The 23,409-nt window shown below is 43.1% G+C and overlaps 1 protein-coding gene across 8 annotated transcripts in view; it reads left to right on the top strand.

The window, feature by feature from the left end:
• The window catches only part of RASAL2 (RAS protein activator like 2), a 319,429-nt gene that overhangs the window by 242,588 nt on the left and 53,432 nt on the right, over positions 1 to 23,409 (top strand). For all 8 annotated transcript variants that reach the window (XM_048482483.1, XM_048482478.1, XM_048482477.1 and 5 more), the window contains one exon: positions 21,113 to 21,266. In XM_048482483.1, coding sequence (XP_048338440.1) covers positions 21,113 to 21,266 — 154 coding nt within the window. The remainder of the gene's footprint in view (positions 1 to 21,112; positions 21,267 to 23,409) is intronic.

The raw sequence follows: 23,409 nt of genomic DNA, 5'->3' as shown, positions 1-23,409 counted from the left end.
GTTTGTTTAAATTAGCAGTATTGGGGGCGGGGGGAATCTGTATGTTGCTTTCAATCAATCCAAGGCCTTTATTGGCATCTGTTGTTTTATTTTAAAGCTACCATGCTTAATTAATCGTATGCATGATTGATATATTCCATTGCTTTGACTGGAGAGTATCAAATACATGTTCACCTGCTTGTTGGAAGCACTGAGGAGTTTGTGTTGCCTCTTCCTCAGTTCTATCCTTTCTTGCTTGGGAAGCTATGTCTCATACCTCAGGAAGCTTGGGTCTATTACCGGTAGCTCAGTGGATCTCTTAACACCTGCAGTAATTTATTTAAAGCAATGTTGGGTTCAATGTTTGTAGAAGAAGCACGGGTTTTTCCCTGATGTCTCTATTGTGAACTGTGAACAGATTATTAATTCAGTACATTTCTGCTCTCTTCTATTGGACCCTTTGCTTTGCTTTGCTTTTTTTTTCTTTTTTGGCCTTTTTTACCATTAGTGGTTGGTGCAGCTCTTTTGTTTTTCTCTATAGGAGGATCATGCCGAAGACTTAACACTGGCTGTGGTCAGAGAGCAGTACTGAACTAGAGCAGGGAAGTACCCAAAGGCTGAACAGTGCATTAACAGTTTTTTCTATAAGCAAGAGCCCTTTCTCCTTGTCCCATAATAGTGGAACTTAGTGGGGGTACCTAATGAAGTTGTTGGACAGTAGATTCCAGGGTGACTGAAGGAAATGCCCTTTTTTTGCTATCAAGTCGCAACTGATGGTAACTTGATAGAGTTTTCAGGGCAAGAGACATTCAGAGGTGGTTTCCCATTGCTTCTCTTCATATCACAATCCTGGTATTCCTTGGAGATCCAGAACCAAAAAAAGGTTGAGACAAGCAGAAGAAATAATTAAAATTAATAATATATACAATATGGCTTTATTGCACAGTGAGTAACATTCACTCTTTTTTTTATTTGCACTGTCACACGTTTTGTGAATTTGTATTAACTCGTAATATGAACTCCTAAAGGAGTAGAGTCTGCTATCCTGCAGTAATGCTATTACCTTCATTTGATTGGAGATTCATAATCAACCCGTCTATCGAATTCTTTGTGACTTTAATACTGCTTTTGTACTATATAAGTACAGTTTGTGTGTCTATGTACTTTGACCTCTGAAGAAGTCCTATCAGGTAGAAATGTGTCAGGTCAATTCATTTAACAAGCTACGTGCAATCCGTTTGATATTCAGGTGTTGTTGGAGATGCAATTTTTAGATCCAAATTTCTATAATTAAACTATAATTTTAAGCATTTAATACTGTTTTTATCGTTTTAAGCACTGTGATGTTGTGTGTATTATTTATTTTAACTTTTCCTTCTGCTTTCCTCAATCTTTTTTTTTGTTCCTGGCTTATTATAGAGGTTGAGTCTTTCTTTCTTTCTTTCTTTCTTTCTTTTCTTTCTTTCTTTCTTTCTTTCTTTCTTTCTTTCTTTCTTTCTTTCTTTCTTTCTTTCTTTCTTTCTTTCTTTCTTTCTGCCTTCCTGCCTCCATGATTCCTTGGAAGTCTCCCATCCAAATACTAGCCAGGATGAGAGTGCGTGACCTTGGGCTAATCACAGATTTTCGGAGCTCCCTCAGCCCCACCCAGCTCACAGGGTGTTTGTTGTGAAGGGGGAAGGGAAAGGAGATTGTAAGCCCCTTTGAGTCTCCTTACAGGAGAGAAAAGGGGGATATAAATCCAACTCTTCTTAACTATTTTCCCCTTTCATAATGTTTGTAGTGTAAAAAGTGAGCTGGAGATCCTGCTTTGATGAACTGTGATGTTTGTAACCCCCGTGAGGGGTTTGGGAGGAGCATGAGCGCTTTTGAGCTCTCATTAAGCAGAACCTAAAGAGCCAAGTCGTGTGTGAACAGGCTTTCTGATCTGTGCATCCTGTTGTACAAATGAACATTAATGCAAACATGCTTGCTTTATATTAGTACTTGAAAAATAAAGAATAGGCAACGTGGAGGAGCATCCAGTATACAAAAGGAAAACCATGCTGAGGCACACAGAAAGGTTACACTATGTGGCATCCTATGGGAACAAAGGTACTAAGTACTGTGCATTGTTTAATCATCAAATTAATTGCATGTAAAGTCACATAAGATTGTTACTTCACAGTTAGTGGTTGAGTCTTTCTTTCTTTCTTTCTTTCTTTCTTTCTTTCTTTCTTTCTTTCTTTCTTTCTTTCTTTCTTTCTTTCTTTCTTTCTTTCTGCCTCCATGATTCCTTGGAAGTCTCCCATCCAAATACTAGCCAGGATGAGAGTGCGTGACTGCCCCAGGGTCACCCAGCAAGCTTCCAAGGCTCAAGTTGGGATTTGAACCTGTGTTTCCTGGGTCCTAGTCTGACACCTCAACCACTACACCACACTGTCTCTAATATTTATTCACTCAGTAAGTATTTAAAGTGTAGAATTCATTGCCAGAAGATTTAGTGATAGCCGCAAGCATAGATGGCTTTAAAGGGGGGAATTAGACTGATTCATAAAAGAAGCAACATACATTAGCCGCTACTAGCTGTGGTGACTAAAGGGAACTTCCAGATTCAGAGGCAGTCAACGTCTGAAGGCCAGTACTGGAAGGTAATATCATGGGGATGCCTTGGCTTCTATGCTAAATTGGCTGCTGTATGAAACTGGATGCTGGACGAGATGGACTGCTGGTCTGATCTATCAAGGCTGTACAGTAGGCAGGGGAATGAGCTAGCAGCCAATATTTTGTCTCAGATTTTATCCTTGTGGCCTCTGCAGAGTTTGAAATGGCTTTTGTTCAATATCCAGAACCATGTATTGACAATGATTGCTAACAGTAGAATGGTCCAGTTTGGGTGGAGGCAAGGATTTGAACGGACATCAAAGCCTAATGGAACAATGGCAAAACTCACTCCGATTGCTGCAGCGGTGGTACTACCATTCCTAACTGCATGCCTGCATTACCCATCTGCTTGATGTGTGTAGCAGCTCCACTGGGCATCAGACAGCCCGCCGTCTGTTCAGAAAATGCTGTGTTAGTTGCCTGCAAAACTGTCTCCTCTTAGGAGAGAAATTGATGGGCACTCTTAGAAATGACGTGCAACCGGGGAAGCACCTCTTGCCAAAAGAGGCTGAATGTTTAATGAAGTCTCGTATGCATTAAGTGATGTGGTGTTTCTTTTAATGCACTCATCAACCTGGCTTTTTAGGGGGTCCTGCTTTGTATATAGCCATTTGGAAACAATTCTCATTCTCTCTCTCTCTCTCTCTCTCTCTCTCTCTCTCTCTCTCTCTCTCTCTCTCTCTCTCTCTCTCTCTCTCTCTTGAAAGTCTGACAGTAAAATGGAATTTGTTAATCATTCATATCAAACACCTGTTGACATTTTGGCCTCAGAGGATAACATTTATCATAATTTTCTGCGTCTTTTCATGGTTAGGTACTGCAGGTAACCAAGGACCTTTTAGCCAACAAGTGCTTACGTACAGGCCTCTCCCATCTTCTTTCATTTCTTCTTCCATGCTCCACAGAGCATCTCACTCCACAGAATCTTCAGCTGAGGGACTCACAATGTCACAAAATATTCTTCATAAATATTTATTGAATCCCATAACAGCCTTTGATCCCAGAGCTCTTTACAGAGATGGTTGCTTCAATCTGTCCCCTCGGACGGTTTAAAAACAGTGTTGCAATTCCTTTTTTATATTTACTAGCTAATTTTAGCCATTCATTCTTGTACCAAAAAATCATTTTTTACATCTGCCCTGAAGAGCATGTACTACATCAGTGTCTAATAAACAATCTTGGTATTTATTTCTGTATTTAGAAAAAGAAATATGCCATCTCTCCAGGGAGCCTGCTGTCGTGGCGGAACTTATGGGGGAGATGTAGTCTTGAATACAATAAAGACAAAACATAAGACAGTAAAATCAAAACACTAAAAGCTTTCAGTGAAAATCCTGCATGTTCTGATTTGCTTACTCTACATATTTTTTTTCCAATTGCAGAATTTAGGCTAACCCGATCTCATCAGATCTTGGAAACCAAGCATGGTCAGCCCTGGTCAGTACTTAGATGGGAGACCATCAAGGAAGTCCAGGGTCACTACATGGAGCCAGGCAATGGCAAAATATCTCGGAACTTCTTTTGCCATAAAAACCCTATAGGGTTGCCATAAATTGGCTGCGACTTGATGGCACTGTCCAGCATCAGTTTTTAACTCCTAATTTACCCAAAATCCAAAGCAAAATGAATTTTGGTGCTTCACATATCCTAAATTTTGGCTTGGTCCTTGCAGTGTAACAGGAAATGGTGTCCCCAGTTCCTTCACCGTCCCAAGGCATTGCCAGGGGGGCAAGTACAGTGGTGATTTCATGTATCTTCTTCTGTCTGGTAACACATGAAAGCACAGGGGCAGAGACAGTTCAGCTGGCTTTAGTTGACGACCTTTATCTTAGTGTAGACAAAGATCTTGCCTTCTTGTTGCTCTTGTTGGACTTACCGGCTATCTTGTTAAAGCACCTAGAGGCAGAAGTAGGTATCAGGAGTTGTGAACTGGATTCCTCAGGGACAGTATCCAAAGAATTGCTGTTGGAGATCAGTCATCAACAGTGTGGGACTATCTTATAACTGCCTGGTAAATTGGCTAAGAGTGGACAAATTGAAACCAAACTCTGAAAGGATAGTAGGAATGCTGGTTCGGAAGGTGGAGATCTTGAAGAACTCTGTTCTCCCCACTTTTGATGTAGTTCAGCTCAGCTTAACTAACCCTTGCTGACTCACTTAAGACCCTTGTGGTTTTACTGAACTCAGCTTTGTTATTGGAGAAGCAAGTGAACGCAATTGCAAAAAAGACTTTCTTCCTAATCAACCCAACTCGAAAGATGGAGCCTTCCCTTCATACAGCCGATCGGGCCACCTGGATCCACACCACAGTAACATCAAGACTAGATTAGTCTCCCCTCAAAATAAATTTGGAAGCTCCAGTTGGAGCAGGATGCCATGCCTCAGCTATGATCAGGAGCTGTAGATGGAGCACATATAGATGGAGCCCTCACTGGAGTACATATGAATTTCATTGACTGTTGGGTTTTGCCTCTACTTTGTTGAATTTGGGAGCAGGCTCACAGCACAGCATAGGTGAGGCAGCAGCAAGCATGTAAACCTGAGACTCTGTGCCATAGGACACCTGTCGGGCCTTTTCTGCTCTTCTTGAGGAGCATCTCGAACTCCTGCTGCTGTCTGTGTCACAGGTTGAACATTCCTAGTTATAAACCCAAGTTCCCAGGTTTTATGCAGAAATGATGCTCAAATGTGCCTCCTTCCCACGTGATATGAGCTACAGAATGAGCAACGTAAGTCTTGTTGCTGTTTTTTGACTGGCAGAAAACAGCTGTTCCCAGCTATTTATGTGTCACAAGCCCTTTTCTATGTGGTTTCCAGTGTTTTAGAAATCCCTCTGCCTATTCCTTCCCAGCAGAGAGTGTTCGATAAATCTGGCTTGGTGAGATACACTCAAATACACCACTAAATCCAATGGTCCGTGACATGTTCCAACTTGTGCCTTGAGCACATTTTTGAATGGCCATATATTTAGCGAAGGAGTCTGCAGAGGTGTGTGGAGATTATAAGAGGTCTCATTGCACTGAATTAGTCTCAGTATTTTTCCTATACTGCTGTATTTTTTTAATCACTCTCCAGAGCACAAAACCTCAGTCTGTTAAGAGGGTTTCACACTTTCAAAATCTCCAGAGTTTTAAAAGGGAAGAATAATTAACAAACAGCCAAGGAGAGCTTTAGCATTTAAGCCAGGTAGGGCGAGCAGGTTTATGGCAGGTTTGGGACCAGGAAACTTTCCTAACTGGGCCTCAAGATCCCCTTCTTTTTATTTATTGGGCAGGAGGGCGAGGCTGAAAGAATGAAGGCTGAGATAAGATGCATATGCTGTGAGTGGCTGCAGTTAAAACTGTGGACAGCTGGGAGGGTTTTGCCCTCTTGGGATTTGCTGCCACGTGGGAATCCTCCTGATTTAGTAAAAGTCATTTTATGGCATTATCAGACAGCTGTAGAACGTCAGAGAATTCGCTCCCAGAGAATGGGCACTCCCGGGCACTGAGGTATCGAGTAACCATGGCTTTGGGGTTTATGATGAAGCGGTACCGCTGTGCGCACACCAGTTCTTTCTACTATAGGTGGGTCCTTTCTTTACAAATGTCCTCTTTCCAGTGCAGATGATTGTAGCAGGTCAGCTAAACTAATCAAGCAAAGTGCGTTGGCTTCTCTCCCGCTCATTCATTTGCCTGCCTTCTCATCCTGGATTCCAGAAGGCAGCGGCAGCGAAGCAGGCAGATTTTTAGCCTGTTTGAATTAAATAGGTGGGAAGCCGCTGGTGGCTGTGATTGCCTGGGAATTTGCATCTCATTTTAATGTACTCCATTTCCGAGCACAGTGCATGCGAGACAGAGTGCTGTGTCCTCGTGTCTGCAGAAGAGAGGTATTGTTTGTCACTTGCTAAGCACTTGAGGTCCTTTTAAAGAATGCATTTGCGCACTTGGCAGGACATAATGCTTCAAGTTACATTAAAATATGTGAGGTTTTCAGCACTCTGTGGTGGTGTCTGCCGGCCAGCTCAGAACTCCAGAGTTGCACTGTAGTGCCACATGTTTCTGTATTTTTAAATGTAGGGTCTAATCCCTGATACAATTATGAAATGTGCAATTGTTTTTGAAATGCTCTCATAAGATAAGAATCCACTGTGAAGTTTGAGTCTTCTCAGCAAGGTAGATTCTTCTGCTCCTTTCCCTCACGTACGTTTAGGGGTACAACCAGTGGTGGAATTCAACAGGTTTGCACCACTTCGTCAGAACCGGTTGTTAAAATGGTGCTTGTAAACAACTGATTGTTAAATTATTTGAATCCCACCACTGGATATAACCCCTCTGTTTAAAAAGGAACATCAACTATTTTCCTGATTGTACGTTTCTGCCTCTGCATGGGTTGTTTTTTCTTTGCTAAGTAGGAGAGGGTTGCTCTCTTCTCAACATATTTTCTTGTTGTTAGATGCTGCTGTACCCTCTTCACGGGTTTGGTAGATCCCATGAAAGCCTTTCTGTAGCATGTCGCTTCTAGGCATTCAAAATGGGGAACTCCACCCTACAGAGTACCCTTCTGAAAATAGCTTTCACTTGCAACTTGATAGGGAAGTATATTTGCTTGCTTGAATACAGTTGTTAGTGCGTAGAAATTGGAACTGCAAATAGGAGGTTTGATTCTGCCGTTCAGTCTATAGCGTTTCCCAATGATCAGCAATCTAGGCAAAAAGAACACAGGGAAAGTCTTTGTAATGTACCATATTTAAATGCTGTCTTCAGGAGCTTTGGTTTGTTTAAATTAAAGTACGCTCAGAAGTAAGAAATAAGTAATCCTTCCTGATCTCGCAACTGAAATAAAATTGACTTATGTAACAAAGCAGTGAAATCCGCACAATGGTTTGTTTACTGGCAAGAGTGATTTCTCCAGCTAGCAGGTAGAAAATTACACAACTTGCAGGCCTGTTATTCTTACTGGCAGCTACAAACAAAAATATTCAGAGACAACCCCTCCTCCCCCCATCTTTAATGAAAAAGGTATTTATCCATTATTGCTTTACAGTGCAAACGGGCCTGAACAAAAGCTTGGGAGGGGGCTTTTTGCAAAGGGAGCCATCCCACCAATACCTGGACCAACAAGATAGAATATCTGCTAAGGAGGCCACTAGGCTTATACCACCCTTTGCTCTGATCCAGTTGCCGGCCATTGATTGGTTGGTGCAGAGTTTGAGTGAGGATGCCCGTCCAGCCTTCACAAGTGGCAATCTGTGGTGACCCTGTAGGGTTTTCAAGGCAATAGAGGAACAGAGGTAATTTGCCATTGTCTGGCTCTGCACAGCAACCCTCCATTTCCTTGCTGGTCTCCCATTCCAGTAATAACCAGGGCTGACCCTGCTTAGCTTCCACAATCTGGACAGTCAGCTAGATATTGATTATTCTTAATGTGCAGGTGGGAAATTTTAAGGATTGGGGAAGGGACTTTCCCAAGGCTGACCTGTAGCTGCATAAACTGAGCTGAGATTCAAACCTAGAAGCCTCCTGCCTTCTGAATTATACTGGCCTGGCACAAAGCAAGATATATGAGTTTGTGTTGGAGTGCATGCATATATTTAATAAGAAGGCTGCTGAGAGCAGAGCATTGTGTCATTAATTAGGTGTATTACATCGGGGAAGAATCTAACTGTGGGAGAGGATGCAACCCCATAATTAACCTATTTTGATTCCTTTGTACAATAAGATGGTGAATGAAGAGTGTGAATTTTGTGGGTTCAGTCCTGGTCCCTATGTCATGTTTGCTTTAGGGAGAGATTTCTGATTCTTATGAGTTAGTTTTTAAGAGCCAATCCAACCCATACATACTCCTCCCCCCACCCCCCAAGTAATCACAGTAATTGAAATGTGCACTTTGGAGTCTAGCTTTTAAATAGGTCAAAAGCAGCAGGAGAGCTTCATAAGCAGAGAAAATTTGATTTTTAACCCTTTCCCCTCCCTATTCATGCTTGACTGTTGTTTAGTTCTCCTACCAAAATGGAAATGTTGTTGGAATAGAGGGATGTGTGCAGTGCTGAAGGCGCAGGCATTCTGGAATCCGAGTAGCCTGTGAGTTTTCATGAGGCAGTTCTGGTGTTGGGATTCAGGTTCAGGGTTGGATTAGTGACAAGTTCCTTGGAATCATCACCAGCTCGTATTAGCAGGTATTAAAATATTTTCGTAGACCTCTACCTTGGCCAGATTAAAAAGTAATAGTTTAAAAGGACGTCAGACTCTCTGTCCTTCAAGGTTGCTGACTTCGAATAAAGAGGGATGTGATTCAAAAACTGGAGAGCTGGGATAGTGAAAGCCGTAATCAGTACCTGCTCTCTGCCTGGGATCCAAATGGATGATTGTCAGCAAGGTAGTCACGTTAGTCTGTTGCAGCTGAACAAACGTCCAGTGGCTCCTTCAAAACTGACAACAGGAAGCTCACATTTAAATACAGTGTTTTTAGTAAGGTGCCAGTGGGTTTTTGTTTTGTTTGGGAATCAATACTTCACCGATGTTCTCTGCTTCTAAAATGGAATTTTTGCTGGCAGGCAGGAGGAACTTGATTATGGTATGATGCCTATGTACCACAGCTTTATTAATTCATTCATTCACTGTCAAGCTTACTGGCCCAAAGTCACCCAGCAAACCTCTGTGGCACAATGCAAATTCGAACCTTGGCCTCTCATAACCCCATCCAGTAATCTCACTATTTTGTTTAATCATGCCCACATCTGCTAAATAGGCAACATTAACATATCAAAAAATATCCCAGCTGGTGTTGCACTGGCATGCTATTGAGACACGCATAGTGGAACAATGCATGTATCAGTGCAGTGTCAGTGAGGCATGAAACATGGTGCATGAGATTGTTGCACATACAGTGAGGTTACCCATGTATTTAAATGAAACCTTGCATGGGGTGTGCCGTGTGTTCTTTTTGAGTATTGGCATCAGTTTTAAATCTGGCTGAAATTTCCCCAGCCAAGACACCCTTCTGTTTAGTGTGTTAGGATAGCAGGGGAAAGGTTAATCGCCCAGGTTAAGTGTAATTGGAACAGGGATTTGGGGGAGGGTGATAATGGAGCTGCTGAGAGGAAACAGATTTTGGGCAAACATTCTCCCTCTCCATCAGGCTTCCTGCCACTGGATGTGCTTTACATGATCTTCCTGTTTACTGTAATCTTGCTTCTCTGTGATTAACTGCCATTTTTTGCAGAGACGCTAAGCACCGCTCATTTTTCCAGTACCTCCCCCCTCTAATACGAGAAAGGCTCTTTTAATCCACCATCATGGCTGGTCACTAGAAAACAAGTGGAGTGGCTTCAATTTATTATCTGTATTCTCCAACCTGGAGGGAGTTGGGCAAATAGCCTTCTTGTTAATTGCTGTACTAGAATATTGGATGAAGTTTCTGTTTTGCAGTACGGCCATTATCATTGTAATTTTTGTCTAGAAAGACAGCTCTTTGCATTGATTTAAAGGTGTTGAACCTGGAAAATGCAGGGTTCGGCTGTCAACGCAGTGATCGATTTTGCGACTTCTGTTTTCCATTTGTGAAATGATGATGAGATGCATGCACAAGAAGACAAATGTTACAAAATCTGGACTTTCGGGATTGGGTCAGTAACGGAGGTGGGACCCCAAACCACAAACCCTCTGGGAGTCAAACTGGTGCCTAATTCAGATCCTGTCTGGACGCAGCTATCCATGCTGTGATCACACCCTGATTTGGTCCTTGCAATGTGCTCTGTGTGGGCTTGCTTTTGAAGACAGTCCAGAGACCTGCTAGTGCAGAATGCTGCAGCAGTTATTTGACTGGGACATCTGGACTTTTTCAGTCATAAAGCAACTGCAGTTGCTGCTAGCGCAGACAAAAGTGGACTTTAAACATGAAAAATTAGGCTTCTTAAATTTGTTTTCCAGCTAGAATAAAATAATCTGGTTTGAAATGAAATTTGCAGAAACAGTGAATTTATTACAGCCTTTTAAGAGCTAATTTCCTTTGTTAAGGAAGAAATTGTAAGAAAAAGAACTTTGTCAGCTGTCATGCAGCACAATAGTTTGTGCACTTATATTATGGCTTAATACTGGAGCCTAGGAAAAACCCATCTGGGTGACTTCATACTCCTGTTATATGCCTGCCTGTTCTCATATGGAGCTAAGGGCATAATTCTAAATACTGGACTCTTATTTTTTGTCATCTCTTTGTGTGACAAGGGCAAAAAGTCAGACTAAGGCTGAGAAACACTATGATTATTCCCACTGATACCTGTTCATAAATGTGTAATGGCTGCATTTGTGTGTTTGTGTGTCAGACAGACAGACAGACAGACAGACAGACAGACAGACAGACAGACAGACAGAGACTGTTTCTAGGCAGTGAGCACTAAGTTATCTAAAATCAAGCAATATATTGGCTATCAGTATTCAGTATTCATTTGTTTACTGTTGTAGCTATAGTCCATAACATCATTAAACATGTATATTACACAGTGCATATTACGAACAGTTAATACGAAAATAGTAGAGTCATTCTACAAAGAACATAAAACCCATAAAATGAAACAGTCCATAAATATTAATACATTACAATTTGGCTGGGATTCTTGGGTATTGTCTATCATTTTCTGAAAACATAAGACTGTAAGAAGAGCCCAGCTGGATCAGACCAGTGGTCCATCTAGTCCACCATCCTGTTTCTCACAGCAGCCAAAACAGTTACTCAGAAGGACCAACAAATAGGTTTTAGAGACCTTTTGATCCTTTGGTATTGCTTCCTAGCACTGTGATTCAGATGATTACTGCATCTGAATATGGAGGTTCCCTTTGATCACCTTGGCTAGTAGCCATTAATGAACCTGTTTTCCCTCCTATGTCTTTATTCCTACTCTCTGCTTCCTATTGTTTAATTAGTTTTAATCATGGATTTATTAATATTTAAGAATTGTATTGCTGTCTGAGATTGCATAAAGACTTTTCATCTTTATTGTGTATGTATGTTAAGTGCTATCAAGTAACATCTGACTTACAGCAACCTTGTAAATTAATATAATCAATATGACCCACTGGAGGGGATTATGTTCCCTAGGAAGTAACCTGCTGGCCCTAAAAGCATCCAGCTGTCCTTTTCAGCTCTGGCCCCGACCTGGTGGAACTCTCTGTCAACTTTGACCCAGGATTTAGCAAAGTTCTGCAGGGCCTGTAAGATGGTGATGTTCCACCAGGCCTATGGTTGAGGCAGCAAGGTTACAACATTGCTAGCTTCCCTACCCTATTCTACTTTTCTTTAACACTTTCTTGTTTGTATATGTCCCTTGTCTGGGTTGTCCAACCAGGAAAGTTTATTAGATAGTAATATGACATCAGGGAATATTTTAACTGTTGGGGGTTTTAGTGCTCATACGGAAATGTATATTTTTATATTATATTTTTGTAAGCTACCCTGACCTGAGCCTGTCTTTGATTGGGAAAGGCCAGGATATAAATCCAGTAAACTAAACTAATGACCTCCAAAATGGCCATTAACAGCCTTGTTCAGGTCTTGGAAACCAAAGGCTGTGGCTTCCTTTGTGGAATCACTCCATCTCATGTTAGGTTTTCATTTTTCCCTGCTTCCTTCTACTTTTCCTAGCATTATTGTCTTTTCTGTTTTTTAATTGTATTTGTTCATTATTTTATTTTGACATTTGTACCCTACTTCCTCCCCCAATGGGGACTCAAAGTATCTTACACAAAATTTCCCCATCTTCACTTTTATACTGCAAACAACAATCCAGTTAGGAAGGTTGAACTGAGAGAGAGTGACTGGCCCAAGGCCACCCAGAAAGCTTCGTAGCATAGGGGGATTTGAACCCAAGTCTCCCAGGTCCTAGTCCAACATCCTAATCACAGTAGGATGAGAGTTTGAGAGAAAGATTTTTGTATTATGAGAGCAAGAAATTATTATGCACTTTTATTTAGAAGGATCTAATAACAGAAAAAATTATTTAAATCACAACCACCAATTTAAATAACTTCACCTTGATTGACGGCAATTCATTTTTTTGAGTACAGTTCCAAATAAACATTTACCTTTAAAGCTCTAAAACACAGGTGTCAAACTCATGGCCCTCCAGATGTGATGGACTACAGTTCCCATCATCCCCTGCCAGCATGATGCTGGCAGGGGATGATAGGAACTGTAGTCCATAATATCTGGAAGGCCACAAGTTTGTCACCTATGCAAATCGACTGGAAGCTGGGTCTCAAGGACATCCTTCTGATAGGAATATATATGTGTGTGTATTAAGGTAAGCCATTTTATTATGGGTATTGTTATGGGTATTCGGGAGATGTAAGATTTGAGCAAATCACTAGCTCTTGCAAAAGGCTGTAAATTCACGAATGTAGCTAAGGTTTAAAAAAATGCAGAAACTGAAGTCAAGAGAGATAATGGGGAGAAAAACAGGCTTAGCTGATATAGCAACGAAAATAAAAAGCATGCCCAAATATGGGAGAAGGTAAAAGTAAGCAAAGCGGGGGGCAGGGGGGCGGGGGCGGAATGTCAGGAGCGGCCCAGCCAATGAGTAAAGAAACAGGGTGTGTATGCTCAGGAAGGGTATAAGTAATGTTTGCAAACAACAGAGCTCTGAGACTCCTCCCTGAAGCTCACAGGAGATCTCCTGAAACTGCAGTTTTGAACGAATAACATTTTGAAACAGATGAATTTTTTGGAATTGGTTTGTTTAACCTGGAAGAGCTTTTGCTCTGTGTCTATCACTTCTCCTAAATATACCTGTCAAAACATTAAGATCAGTATCAGAGGCACTGTTGAAAATACCCCCATTGGCAGAATGGAAGGTGAGGGGCTTCAAGGGACAGGGCCTTCTCTGTAATGGACTGTGGTTTTCTCTACACGCTGATGTATGCCTGGCACATTGTGTATTAAGCTTCACGTACTGGGGAAACTTCCTAAGTTTCACATTTCTTGATTAGCTTTTATGCACAGGCTAGTTGTGGCCTCCTTTCTTTGGTTCGGTTTAAGTGCTCCTAAATTGGTCTCCTTGTTTGATGCCCAAGTGCTGCTGTTTTTATTGTTTTGATGATGTTGCTGGTTTTATTACCACCATACACGCAGATTTTTAGTATGTTTGCTTCTATTCTTGTACATGATCTTATGGTGTTAATACGGTATATAAATAATTTAATTAAGAAAATATATCAGCTTTCCTCCTTCCTGTGAATTCCTTGTGTACACCACTTATGGGTGAGCCTCCTTTGGCACAAACAGTTAGAAACCAAGATGGGTTCCAGAGCCCAGAGCCATCAGCCGATGGAAAAGCCGTCTTTCCTGAGCCCCCCCAACCTTACCACTGTCATTGAGGGCACGCAGTACATTGCAGCAGAGGCGTAGCAAGAGGCAAAAAGCGCCCGGCGCATTGGTGCATCCTACGCCCCCGCCACACCCCCACAGGGGCACGCACACGGTGCGTCGTGCACCCCTTGGCCCCCTTGGAGCTACGCCTCTGCATTGCAGTTCCCTGTCACTGTCTCATAACTTCAATGGTTCTAAGCCATTTTCAGGCTTTAGTAGCCTTTTAAATTGGGCTTGGAAGCAAATTGTCAGCCTGTACAATTGGCACAGGACAGACGTTACAGGATCTCTACATCAAGCCCCGTTTAGAACCATATGAAACATATTGCAGTAATCCAATCTGAGCAGCACCAAGGCATTCATGCATAAGCCTTCACTGGAAATTGAACCCAGTGTTGATTGACCCCCTTTTGACCCCTAGGCATTTATTGACCCCTTGACTAGTCCCAAAGACCCCCTGGGGGGTGTAGAGAGAGGTTTGGGCTTATTGTTTTCCCTGACTTGCTACTTTGCTACAGGTAGAGGACTTTTGTGTATGGAGGGCTATTCTATCTGTTTGAATCTTTACCTATCATCTGAAGTGCACTGATTTACCACAGTGTACCATTTGATCCCACTTGGCATTTTCTCAGTGAGGGGGTAGTGTTGAGAAGTTGCATGTAAACTTCACATAAAAGGGGTCACTCCAGGAGGTACTGCCTTCAAGGGGGAGCCATTCTTCTGTCCTAGTGACCCCAAAACCTGACTACCACCACCCCATTTTTCCTAGTTCCGCAGCAATCAGCCACAAGAATGTTTGTGACGGAGTGGAGACAAACCATATGGCGGTGTCTAATTCACATGGGATGCCATTTAATGTGAAGGAGGCTTTTAGTTATTCATTATCATTTAATGAGATTATCGTCGAATCTGGTGGGGAGGAAACAGCAGCCCACTGACCTTGTATATCTTTGTGTGCGGTACATGTGAACCCAACCACATTATGACAGAATTCAGAAAGCAAGATTCAAAACTAGTGGTGTGTCTGCTTAGGAAGCTGAACAGATGCTAGGGGACAATTTAACGGGTGTGGTAGGACATGGTAAATATCCCCTGATGGATATATAAGGCAAGATAAATAGGGCTTGTCCAATGTGCCATTCTTCTACCTTGCTCAATCCCCAGGAGGCCATTCAAAGGCTGTCTCCACTCTCTCTTTTAGATCTAGTGTCTGGTTAACTGGCAGGAAGGGGGGCGGGAGGAGTCTCCTTCCTCTCTTCAGAAAGGTCACCTTTACTGCGTTTGCAGAGCACACTCCCTGAGCTCTGCCGGCTGCGGCTTCTCCCTGCTCTCTTCCACCTCTAATCTCCTTATAGATGCAGCTCCATGGCAACAGGCCCAGGGCTGAGCGAGCTGGGCATACACCAGGAAACCTTGTTTGTGTCACCTGAGGGACAGAATGCAGTGTGTGAAAGATGAGGAGGAAGGAGGGTGACGGCTTAGCCTGTGTGGACGGAGCAGTTTTTCGTCCCGGCCGGTTGTTTGGCCTGGCTCTTCTAGAAGGCTCGTCTGTGAAACTTTGCAGTAGAGGCATCTGCATCATCTCTGGGTCTGGATTTGGCCATGGCTGCCCTTGCGCTAAGGAATTCCTCTTCTGAGATGTAGCCAAAGAGGAGGAGGTGTGGGGATACCCAGGATACATGGCGCCGCTATGATTTGGGGCTGCGCAGTCAGGTGGCTGTACAATTGTTTCATGTAGGTTTGATGGTATGAAAGCAGTTAGTTGTCTGTATATAGGAAGCTAGTGGATACAAACTGTTTATGATAAGCTGAGCTTTATAATACTGTGCCTGTTCCTTTAACTTTCCCTTGCTAGCTCCCTGCTGTACAAACCCTAGCCTGGGACAGATGAAATTGTTGGACATCAGTCCCCACTGTTTGTTGCAGTTTTCTTGGGTTTGAGAGAGTGCACAAAAAAAAAAAATAGAGAGTGTCTTTAGGAGAGTGCATAGGCTAGGAGAGTGCATAGATATTAAAAATGGAGGTAAGTATTAGAGTAGCTTTTTAAAAATCAGTGTTTTAGATATCATTTGTCTAATCAGGTCCAGTGATTGAATGTTTGCAGCTGAAGTTCTAGATTTACATTGATACAAGCAGTTGTTAGAAGAAGCAGACGGCCATCAAGATGTTTATACTCAGGTTGTCATCTTGCGTTTGAAAATTGTCTTCTTATTCTTTGTGTGTATTGAAATGCGAGCAGTTTCTCTGGCTAACGATTTCTAAATCAGGGTGGTCCTAGGCTAGAAACCAGCCAAGCGACTCTTCTGGCTGTTTTAAAGATTTCTCTTAGACAGGGTTAACTAACAATTTTTAGTAGTGAAGTGACTGGAGATACATGGACATATGAAACTGTCTTGTACTGAATCAGAATATTGGTCCGTCAACATTGGGAGTGGTTTTGGGGGGCTTGGCTGGTGGTCTTTGTGATCACCTTTTCTTTTTAAGTGAAGATGCTGAGGATTCAACCAGGAACCTTCTGCATACCTAGCAGACTGTCTACCACTATGTCCCTCCCATAGTTGCTACCTTTCCTAACTGACCAGCTATGCACTTGTGCCTTCTGAGGGATTTAGAAGACGAAGAGGAGTTTGGATTTATACCCCACCTTTCTCTCCTGTAAGGAGGAGACTCAAGGTGGCTTACAAGCTCCTTTCCCTTCCTCTCCCCACAACAGACACCTTGTGAGGTAGGTGGGACTGAGAGAGTTCCAAAGAACTGTGACTAGCCCAAGGTTACCCAGCAGCAGTGACGTAGGTATAGATTTTATATGGGGGGGGGGGTGGCCATGCCTCCCAAAGCCCCACCCCTGGCCTCAGTGCTTGTAAAAGCAGCTCTCTAAGGCCAGATCCCCTGCCCTGCCTCCCCCCCGGGCGGGGCTTGCAGCCAGCAGTCCCTCCCCTCCAGGCAGAGGGGTAGCTAGGGAAAATGGAGCCCAGTGCAAAATCTGAGTTTTGTGCCCTGCTCCTACCCCCCATGGGCAGCCACTGTGATGCTGGAATCCACCACCAAACAGCATTACTTTCAATGGTGTTTAAACTAGGGAGCCCAGATTCTTTTAAATTCACCTTAAAAGGAGAGTCCGGGGTCCCCAGTTAAAACAACATTGAAAGTGATGCTGTTTTGGGGTGAATTATTCCCCATCCTGAAACAGCATCACTTTCAATGTTTAAATTAGGGACCTCAGATTCTCCCTTTAAATCCATGCCGAAGGGGGTGGATTTAAAAGGAGAATCTGGGGAAATTTGGGGGGTGCCTGCTGTCAGGGGTGCAATTGTTAAGCTAGCAGCACCAAACTTTCAGGGTATCTTTAGGATATTCTCCTGATGACACCACCCAGGTTTGGTGAAGTTTGGTTCCGGGGGTCCAATGTTATGGACCCTCAAAGGTGTAGCCCCCATCTTCTATCAGCTCCAATTGGAAACTATGTGGGATGCGGCACCCCCTTTCAGAGTCCATAACTTTGGACCCCCTGAACCAAACCTGGGTGGTATCATCAGGAGAGTCTCCTGAAAAATCACTGAAATTTTGGTGCTGCTAGCCTAAAAACTGCGTCCCCTGCAGGCCAAAAACTGAAAAAACACTAAAAAAAATACAAAAAAATCACAAACAGGGGGGCGGAGCTTCAGACATGTAAAGGGGGGGGGTTGAACCCGAGAACCACCCCCCTTATCCACGTCCTTGCCCAGCAGGAATGTAGGAGTGCGGAAACATCTCTGGTTCACCAGATAAGCCTCTGCCACTCAGGTGGAGGAGTGGGGAATCAAACCCAGTTCTCTAGATTACAGTTCACCTGCTCTTAACCACTACACCACAGTGGCACTCACTTTAAATTAAGATGAGATCTCAATGTGTTGGGAGCAAAGGTACAATAAACTCTGCTTTCTCTTGGTGGTTGAAAGCGCTGACCTATGGCAAAACCAAAGGGTTCTTTTCAGTAAAACTATTTAGGATAGGAATTTATAATGGAGTTATATATTAGGTTGGATCCCTGAGATCCATTCCACTAGCAGTAGCACTTTCCTCTAGGCGCAAAAAGACTTTATCTGAATCAAGAAGCCTCTTGGGTCAGGCGAAGGCTCTTTGCCCTAGAGGGGAGCAAAACTGCTAATGTATCAGAACCATGAAGCCAACCCATATATAGGATTCCCATAAATATAGCATTCAAGAAGAGTCATTATACTCAAGTAGAGACAGAATCATTTTCATGCTCCAGACTTAAGGGGAAATTGTTCAGGAAATTGCTCTCTGCTTTTGAAACAGCTAATTATTATTGTCAGATAATAGTATGAGCATCCTTCTCTAAAAGTAAAATACAATTTAGTTGGATTGAGGTTTAAGGTAGGTGGTAAACAACCATCAGATAAGTGTTGTTAAGTATCTGAAGGGAATAAATGGGAAGGAAATTGTCAGTGTTGTCTGTTGACCTTATCTTAATTGATGGGAAAAGGAAAAAAGGAAAAGGAAAAAAAATTGAGTCCCAGTCCACAAAGGGCTTGAACTAAAAAACTAGTGCCTTAAATTGAATTCTGAAGGAAATTATCAGCCAGTGAAACGATGCAGAAGAGGTGTCGTATGGGAATATGCTGGGACACACCAGTTAATAAAAGGGCAGCAAATGTGCACTGGTTGAAGCTCCTGTGCTATTTTCAAAGGCAGCCCCATGTAATCAGTCCAGTAAACCACAGGCACGTGGATTAATTGGACCAGATCAGTCTCCAAGGGATGAGAAGGCGTGTGTTTAGAGCAGTGGTGGCAAACCTATGGCACGCGTGCCAGAGGTGGCACTCAGAGCCCTCTTTGTGGGCACACATGCCGTCGTCCCAGTTTGAGCACTTGACAGTGGCATAGCGCCAAAAGGGTGAGGGGTGCGTGATGCACTGGGCATGCACCCCTGCAGGGGTGTGGCAAGGGCATTCCGGGGGTGCGGTGGCAGTGTTTCGGGGCATTCTGGGGGAATTCCAGGGCAAGGCGGGGCGGACGGGGGCATTGCAGGGGCAGGGGGTGCACACGTGCCCCGGGTGCAGTTTCCCCTTTCTCCACCCCTGGCACTCGGTCTCTAAAAGATTCACCATCACTGGTGTAGAGTATGCATAAACAGCACTTCAGTGACCAAACTGCGTGTGGCATGGATGTGTGGGTCTGTGTATGTGTCACTGAGCTGGCACAATGCAGCCTTTGGGCACCCAGTGTAGATAAGGGATAATAATCTTCCATTGTGTTGTTGCTCCATGGCAGCTCTGACTTCCGGGTTTTGCCACAGCAGAGCTGAGGGGCAGCCAGATGCCAGCGTATTTGCTCCCTGTACTGGTGGGGCTACCCCTTATGCAGTAGAGGGGGCAAACACGGCAGTGCAAGGGCATGCTGCTCCCCAAGCTCTTGTGCTCCCACCCCCAAATGGGGCCATAAGTCTAGCAAAAGCTGCTGTTCTAGATACCATAGATCAGGGATCCTCCACTGAAAAAGCCAACAGCCAGCATAACACTTGCCTGTTTTTCTTGGCATGGGCATTATTTTAGGTCTCCAAGTTATTTATAGATTTCAGTAAAGCTTTTGACAGGATTTTGTGCAGCAGTGGGGGAAAGGGAGAGAACCTCTACTTTTGTGAACAGTAGTTGATTTTCTGGGTGGTGGGTGCAGGTCGGGGAAGGCCTCTTGCATGATATAGTAGTTAAGTTCCCAGGGAGCCTGGATTTGTTTATTTACTTCTTTTATACCCCTCCCTTCTTTTCAATATCATGTCCTCCATTTTATCGTAACAACACTTCTGTGCATCAGGTTAGGTTAAGAATATATGATTTACCCAAGGGTACCTCGCTAGCTTGCATGGCAGGTAGGGGATTCAAACCTAGGTCACCCAGATCATAGTCACTCTCACCACTACACCACACTGGCTGTCAAGACCTCCCAGAAGCTTGAAGCTTATTGAGTGACTTGATTGCTATCTTGTAGACAAATCTGCCTCACTAAAAGGGGTACAGTGGAACCTCGGTTTTCATTGCCTTTGGTTTTCATCAGTTTAGGTTTTCAAAGATTTTTTCAGTGAAAAATTTGCCTCAGTTTTCATCAATTTGCAGCAAATGCAGGGGTTTGTGGAGACAAATCACCCGGACAAAGCGGTTGCAGGCCATGTCTGCAACATGTTTAATGACAATGTCTTGCCCCATTTCAGACAAATCTTAAAGAGGCGTCAGAAACAGGCCTCTTTGGACAACTTTCTGGTGCGACATTGGTCCACTGGCTCCGAAGCTGGTCCTAGTGTTATTGTTTATGACTGTTTTCCATAGAAATCAATGTAAATCCAATTAATCCATTCTAGGCACTCCAAAAAACATACCAAAAACACATTTTTGGTGAATAAACATAGTGCATAGTTTGTGACTGTTTTCAGCATTAAACGCTATGTTTATTCACCAAAAATGTGTTTTTGGTATGTTTTTTGGAGTGCCTAGAATGGATTAATTGGATTTACATTGATTCCTATGGAAAAGTTTGCCTTGGTTTTCATCGGTTTTGGTTTTCATAGATTCTTTTCGGACGGATTACCAACGAAAACCGAGGTTCCACCTTATGTTATAGTGAGCTCCTGGAGGAAGGGCAGGATATAAAGGAGGTAGAGAAATACTTGGTTCCAGATGCTTTTATTTTGTCCAATAGCTGTTTAACTCCTTTCCAGAATGTGCATGTTGAAAGGAGTGGGGCGGCGGGGGGTGGGTGGGTGTCCTTCAATTTGAGATATACTATTTTTCCATCATAGCCAGATAGAATATAGGCAAGTGCTAGGGATTCATCGTAACCACAAGGTTGTCATTAATACAGTCTTGGAATTTGTGAAAGAAGTGGGTAGCATTGATTTAAGAGATGTTGGTACATGTATTCGTTTTATTATGGAGCCAGTGGTTAAGAATACGTAAATGCTCACAAACAAAATATTTCTGATTTTCTGGATCTGCTGAATCTTGTCTGGCTTTTGTCGGGGCTATCTAATTTCCAAAGCCAGCAATCAAAGTGAGCCAAACCTTCACCAGTGCTTTAAAAAAAAAATCTGTTTTCTTGAACCATCCTCTCTTTCTTCCCACCTGGTGTCTTATTTCTAATTACTCTTCCCTTTGCACAGGTCTCGTCCTTTACCAAAGCTGAAAGAATCTCGTTCCCATGAATCTTTGTTGAGCCCAGCTAGTGCTGTGGAGACATTAGATCTGGCCACTGAAGAAAAAGTCTTGGTCAAACCGCTTCACAGCAGCATCCTCGGACAAGACTTCTGCTTTGAGGTAAAAAACAAACAAAAGCAACCCATTCCTTAAAAAGAAAGCCATAGATTTCTTAATCCACTTGGTCTGGTTGCTGATCTCACTCTTCCTGGGTTTCATAACTGGGTGAGCAAATTGAGATGTACCAAAGCAAGGGTGTGGACCAGGTATTCATTAGACAATTTTAAATCCCTTGGGGCCGCTGGCGTCAATCATTCAACAGGAAGAAATTTTGTCAACTCTATGAAGCTACCCCATTTGAACATTACAATTAATGGCTTGAGAGAAAGAGAAAATAGGGGAGGTGTGGTCTGTTTTTGAGCCAGTTTCTGTTGATGTAGGTGTAAATCAGCTTTAGCACAGCGCCAGGGTTAGGCAGGTGTTTTGATCTCTGAGGACTGAATTTATAATATACCCTACTGTGCAGTCCAGCTACTAACTTACATGTTGTCACTTGCTTATAATTTTTGAATGTTTTGTCACTGTTTATGCTCTATACCAGGGGTCCCCAAACTTTTTAAACAGGGGGCCAGTTCACTGTCCCTCAGACTGTTGGAGGGCCGGACTAAAAAAACTATGAACAAATTCCTATGCACAAATGATTGTAAAATGTTTGATTTCACCTTTCAGCCTTTCTGTCATGGTCTATTTTTAGAACAGTGACCAAAGTATGTCAAGTACAGGGTGGGCTCCAAATATTGTTGGGGAAGCTGTGGAATACCTTCCCCTGTAAAACAAGAAAAAAGCAGAACTTTCCCAATGAAACATTCCATCTAACCCAGGATCAGGTATCTTCCTGGGTTCTTTCCTCCCTAGCAGCCAGCGAGCGATTTGCCAGCCTGGCTGATGCCAATGGGAGTGAGGCGGAACAGAAAGCCTGAGAGCAACAAATGGAGTAGCTGAGAGGAGGGCGGAGCAGGCATTGCCACATGTAAGGTTTCCAACTCTGGGTCAGAAAATGCATGGAGATGTGGGGGTGCCATCATGTAACTGCAATCAACAGCCGTTGGGGCCGGTTCCTCTCCTCTCCCTCGAGCCCCCACTGCACATGAATGGAGCCATCGCCGCCATGCCTGGCGGGCCAGATAAATGGCTTCAGGGGGCCACATTTGGCCCCCGGGCCGTAGTTTGGGGACCCCTGCTCTATACAATATTTGTTTTTGTTGTTGCTTGCCTTCTGCTTCTCATCCCCAGATGGGTTGTACAATAAAATAATGGCAATTTGGTGTGAATTGATCAGTACAGCTTCTAACACCTGTTAATCAAATAGTTACAGCAGCAGCTATTTGGAAGGCAAATGTGCCTTAACAAGCTTCCAAAATGTTTCCAGAGAATTTAGCAGACCAACCTCAGTGGTGGAGCACATTCCACAATTGAACTTCCACCAGCACAAGAAAGGATCTGCTAGAAAAGGCCTTGCCTTTGGCTGTGTGGCAGAGAACGTGTCTTTCATTCATGGAAAAGAGTCCTAGTTGAATCTTTGGCTTTTCTTGTAAGTGATTTCAGGTGGAAGGTATACAGAAGTGCCAGAAAAGGAAGACTGTACCAAACAGTTTTGTATTTTCTCACAATAATCTTAGGAGATATTTATGTAGGCCCCTTCTTTCAATAAACGGACTCTGTGAGAACTGAAAGGCCAATAAACTGGGCTTCTTTTTTGCTCTCTGACTATGTGATCATTTAACGGTTCAATTGTTACATAACCAGAAACATCTCTGTAACCACACCGGCTTGTAATGTGCACTAAATGCTTAAAAGAAAGCTGGGATTGTACCAAGCAGCGTAGACCAGTACAAAATGCCGTAGGGCGAAAAGAACTCTTGTTATGAGAGAATTAATTTGGAAGAAATGTTAGGTTAATATTGCATAACATTATTGCCTGTTGCAATATGGGTAGGTGTGGGTTAGGTTTTAAACAACTTTATGGAGGGTAGATCTTCTAGTGGTGATAAGCCATGATCTCCAAACAGATCCTTCATGGTCAGAGGCTGTAACTCTTTGAATACTGCTTCTGGAGGTCAGCAACGGAAAGACGTTTCAGCCTCCATGCCATTCTGTGGAATAGGATACTGGAACTGTTAAGCCAGTTGCCTGATTCAACATGGCTGATCTTATGTTTTTACACAAAATATTTTTCTACCAGTCAAGATGTTTCAGTATATTA

Source organism: Sphaerodactylus townsendi, unplaced genomic scaffold (genome assembly GCF_021028975.2).
Source record: "Sphaerodactylus townsendi isolate TG3544 unplaced genomic scaffold, MPM_Stown_v2.3 scaffold_18, whole genome shotgun sequence".
NCBI classification, from domain to species: domain Eukaryota; kingdom Metazoa; phylum Chordata; class Lepidosauria; order Squamata; family Sphaerodactylidae; genus Sphaerodactylus; species Sphaerodactylus townsendi.
The sequence above is the reverse complement of the archived record's forward strand: the minus strand, read 5'-3'. Positions and strand labels throughout refer to the sequence as shown.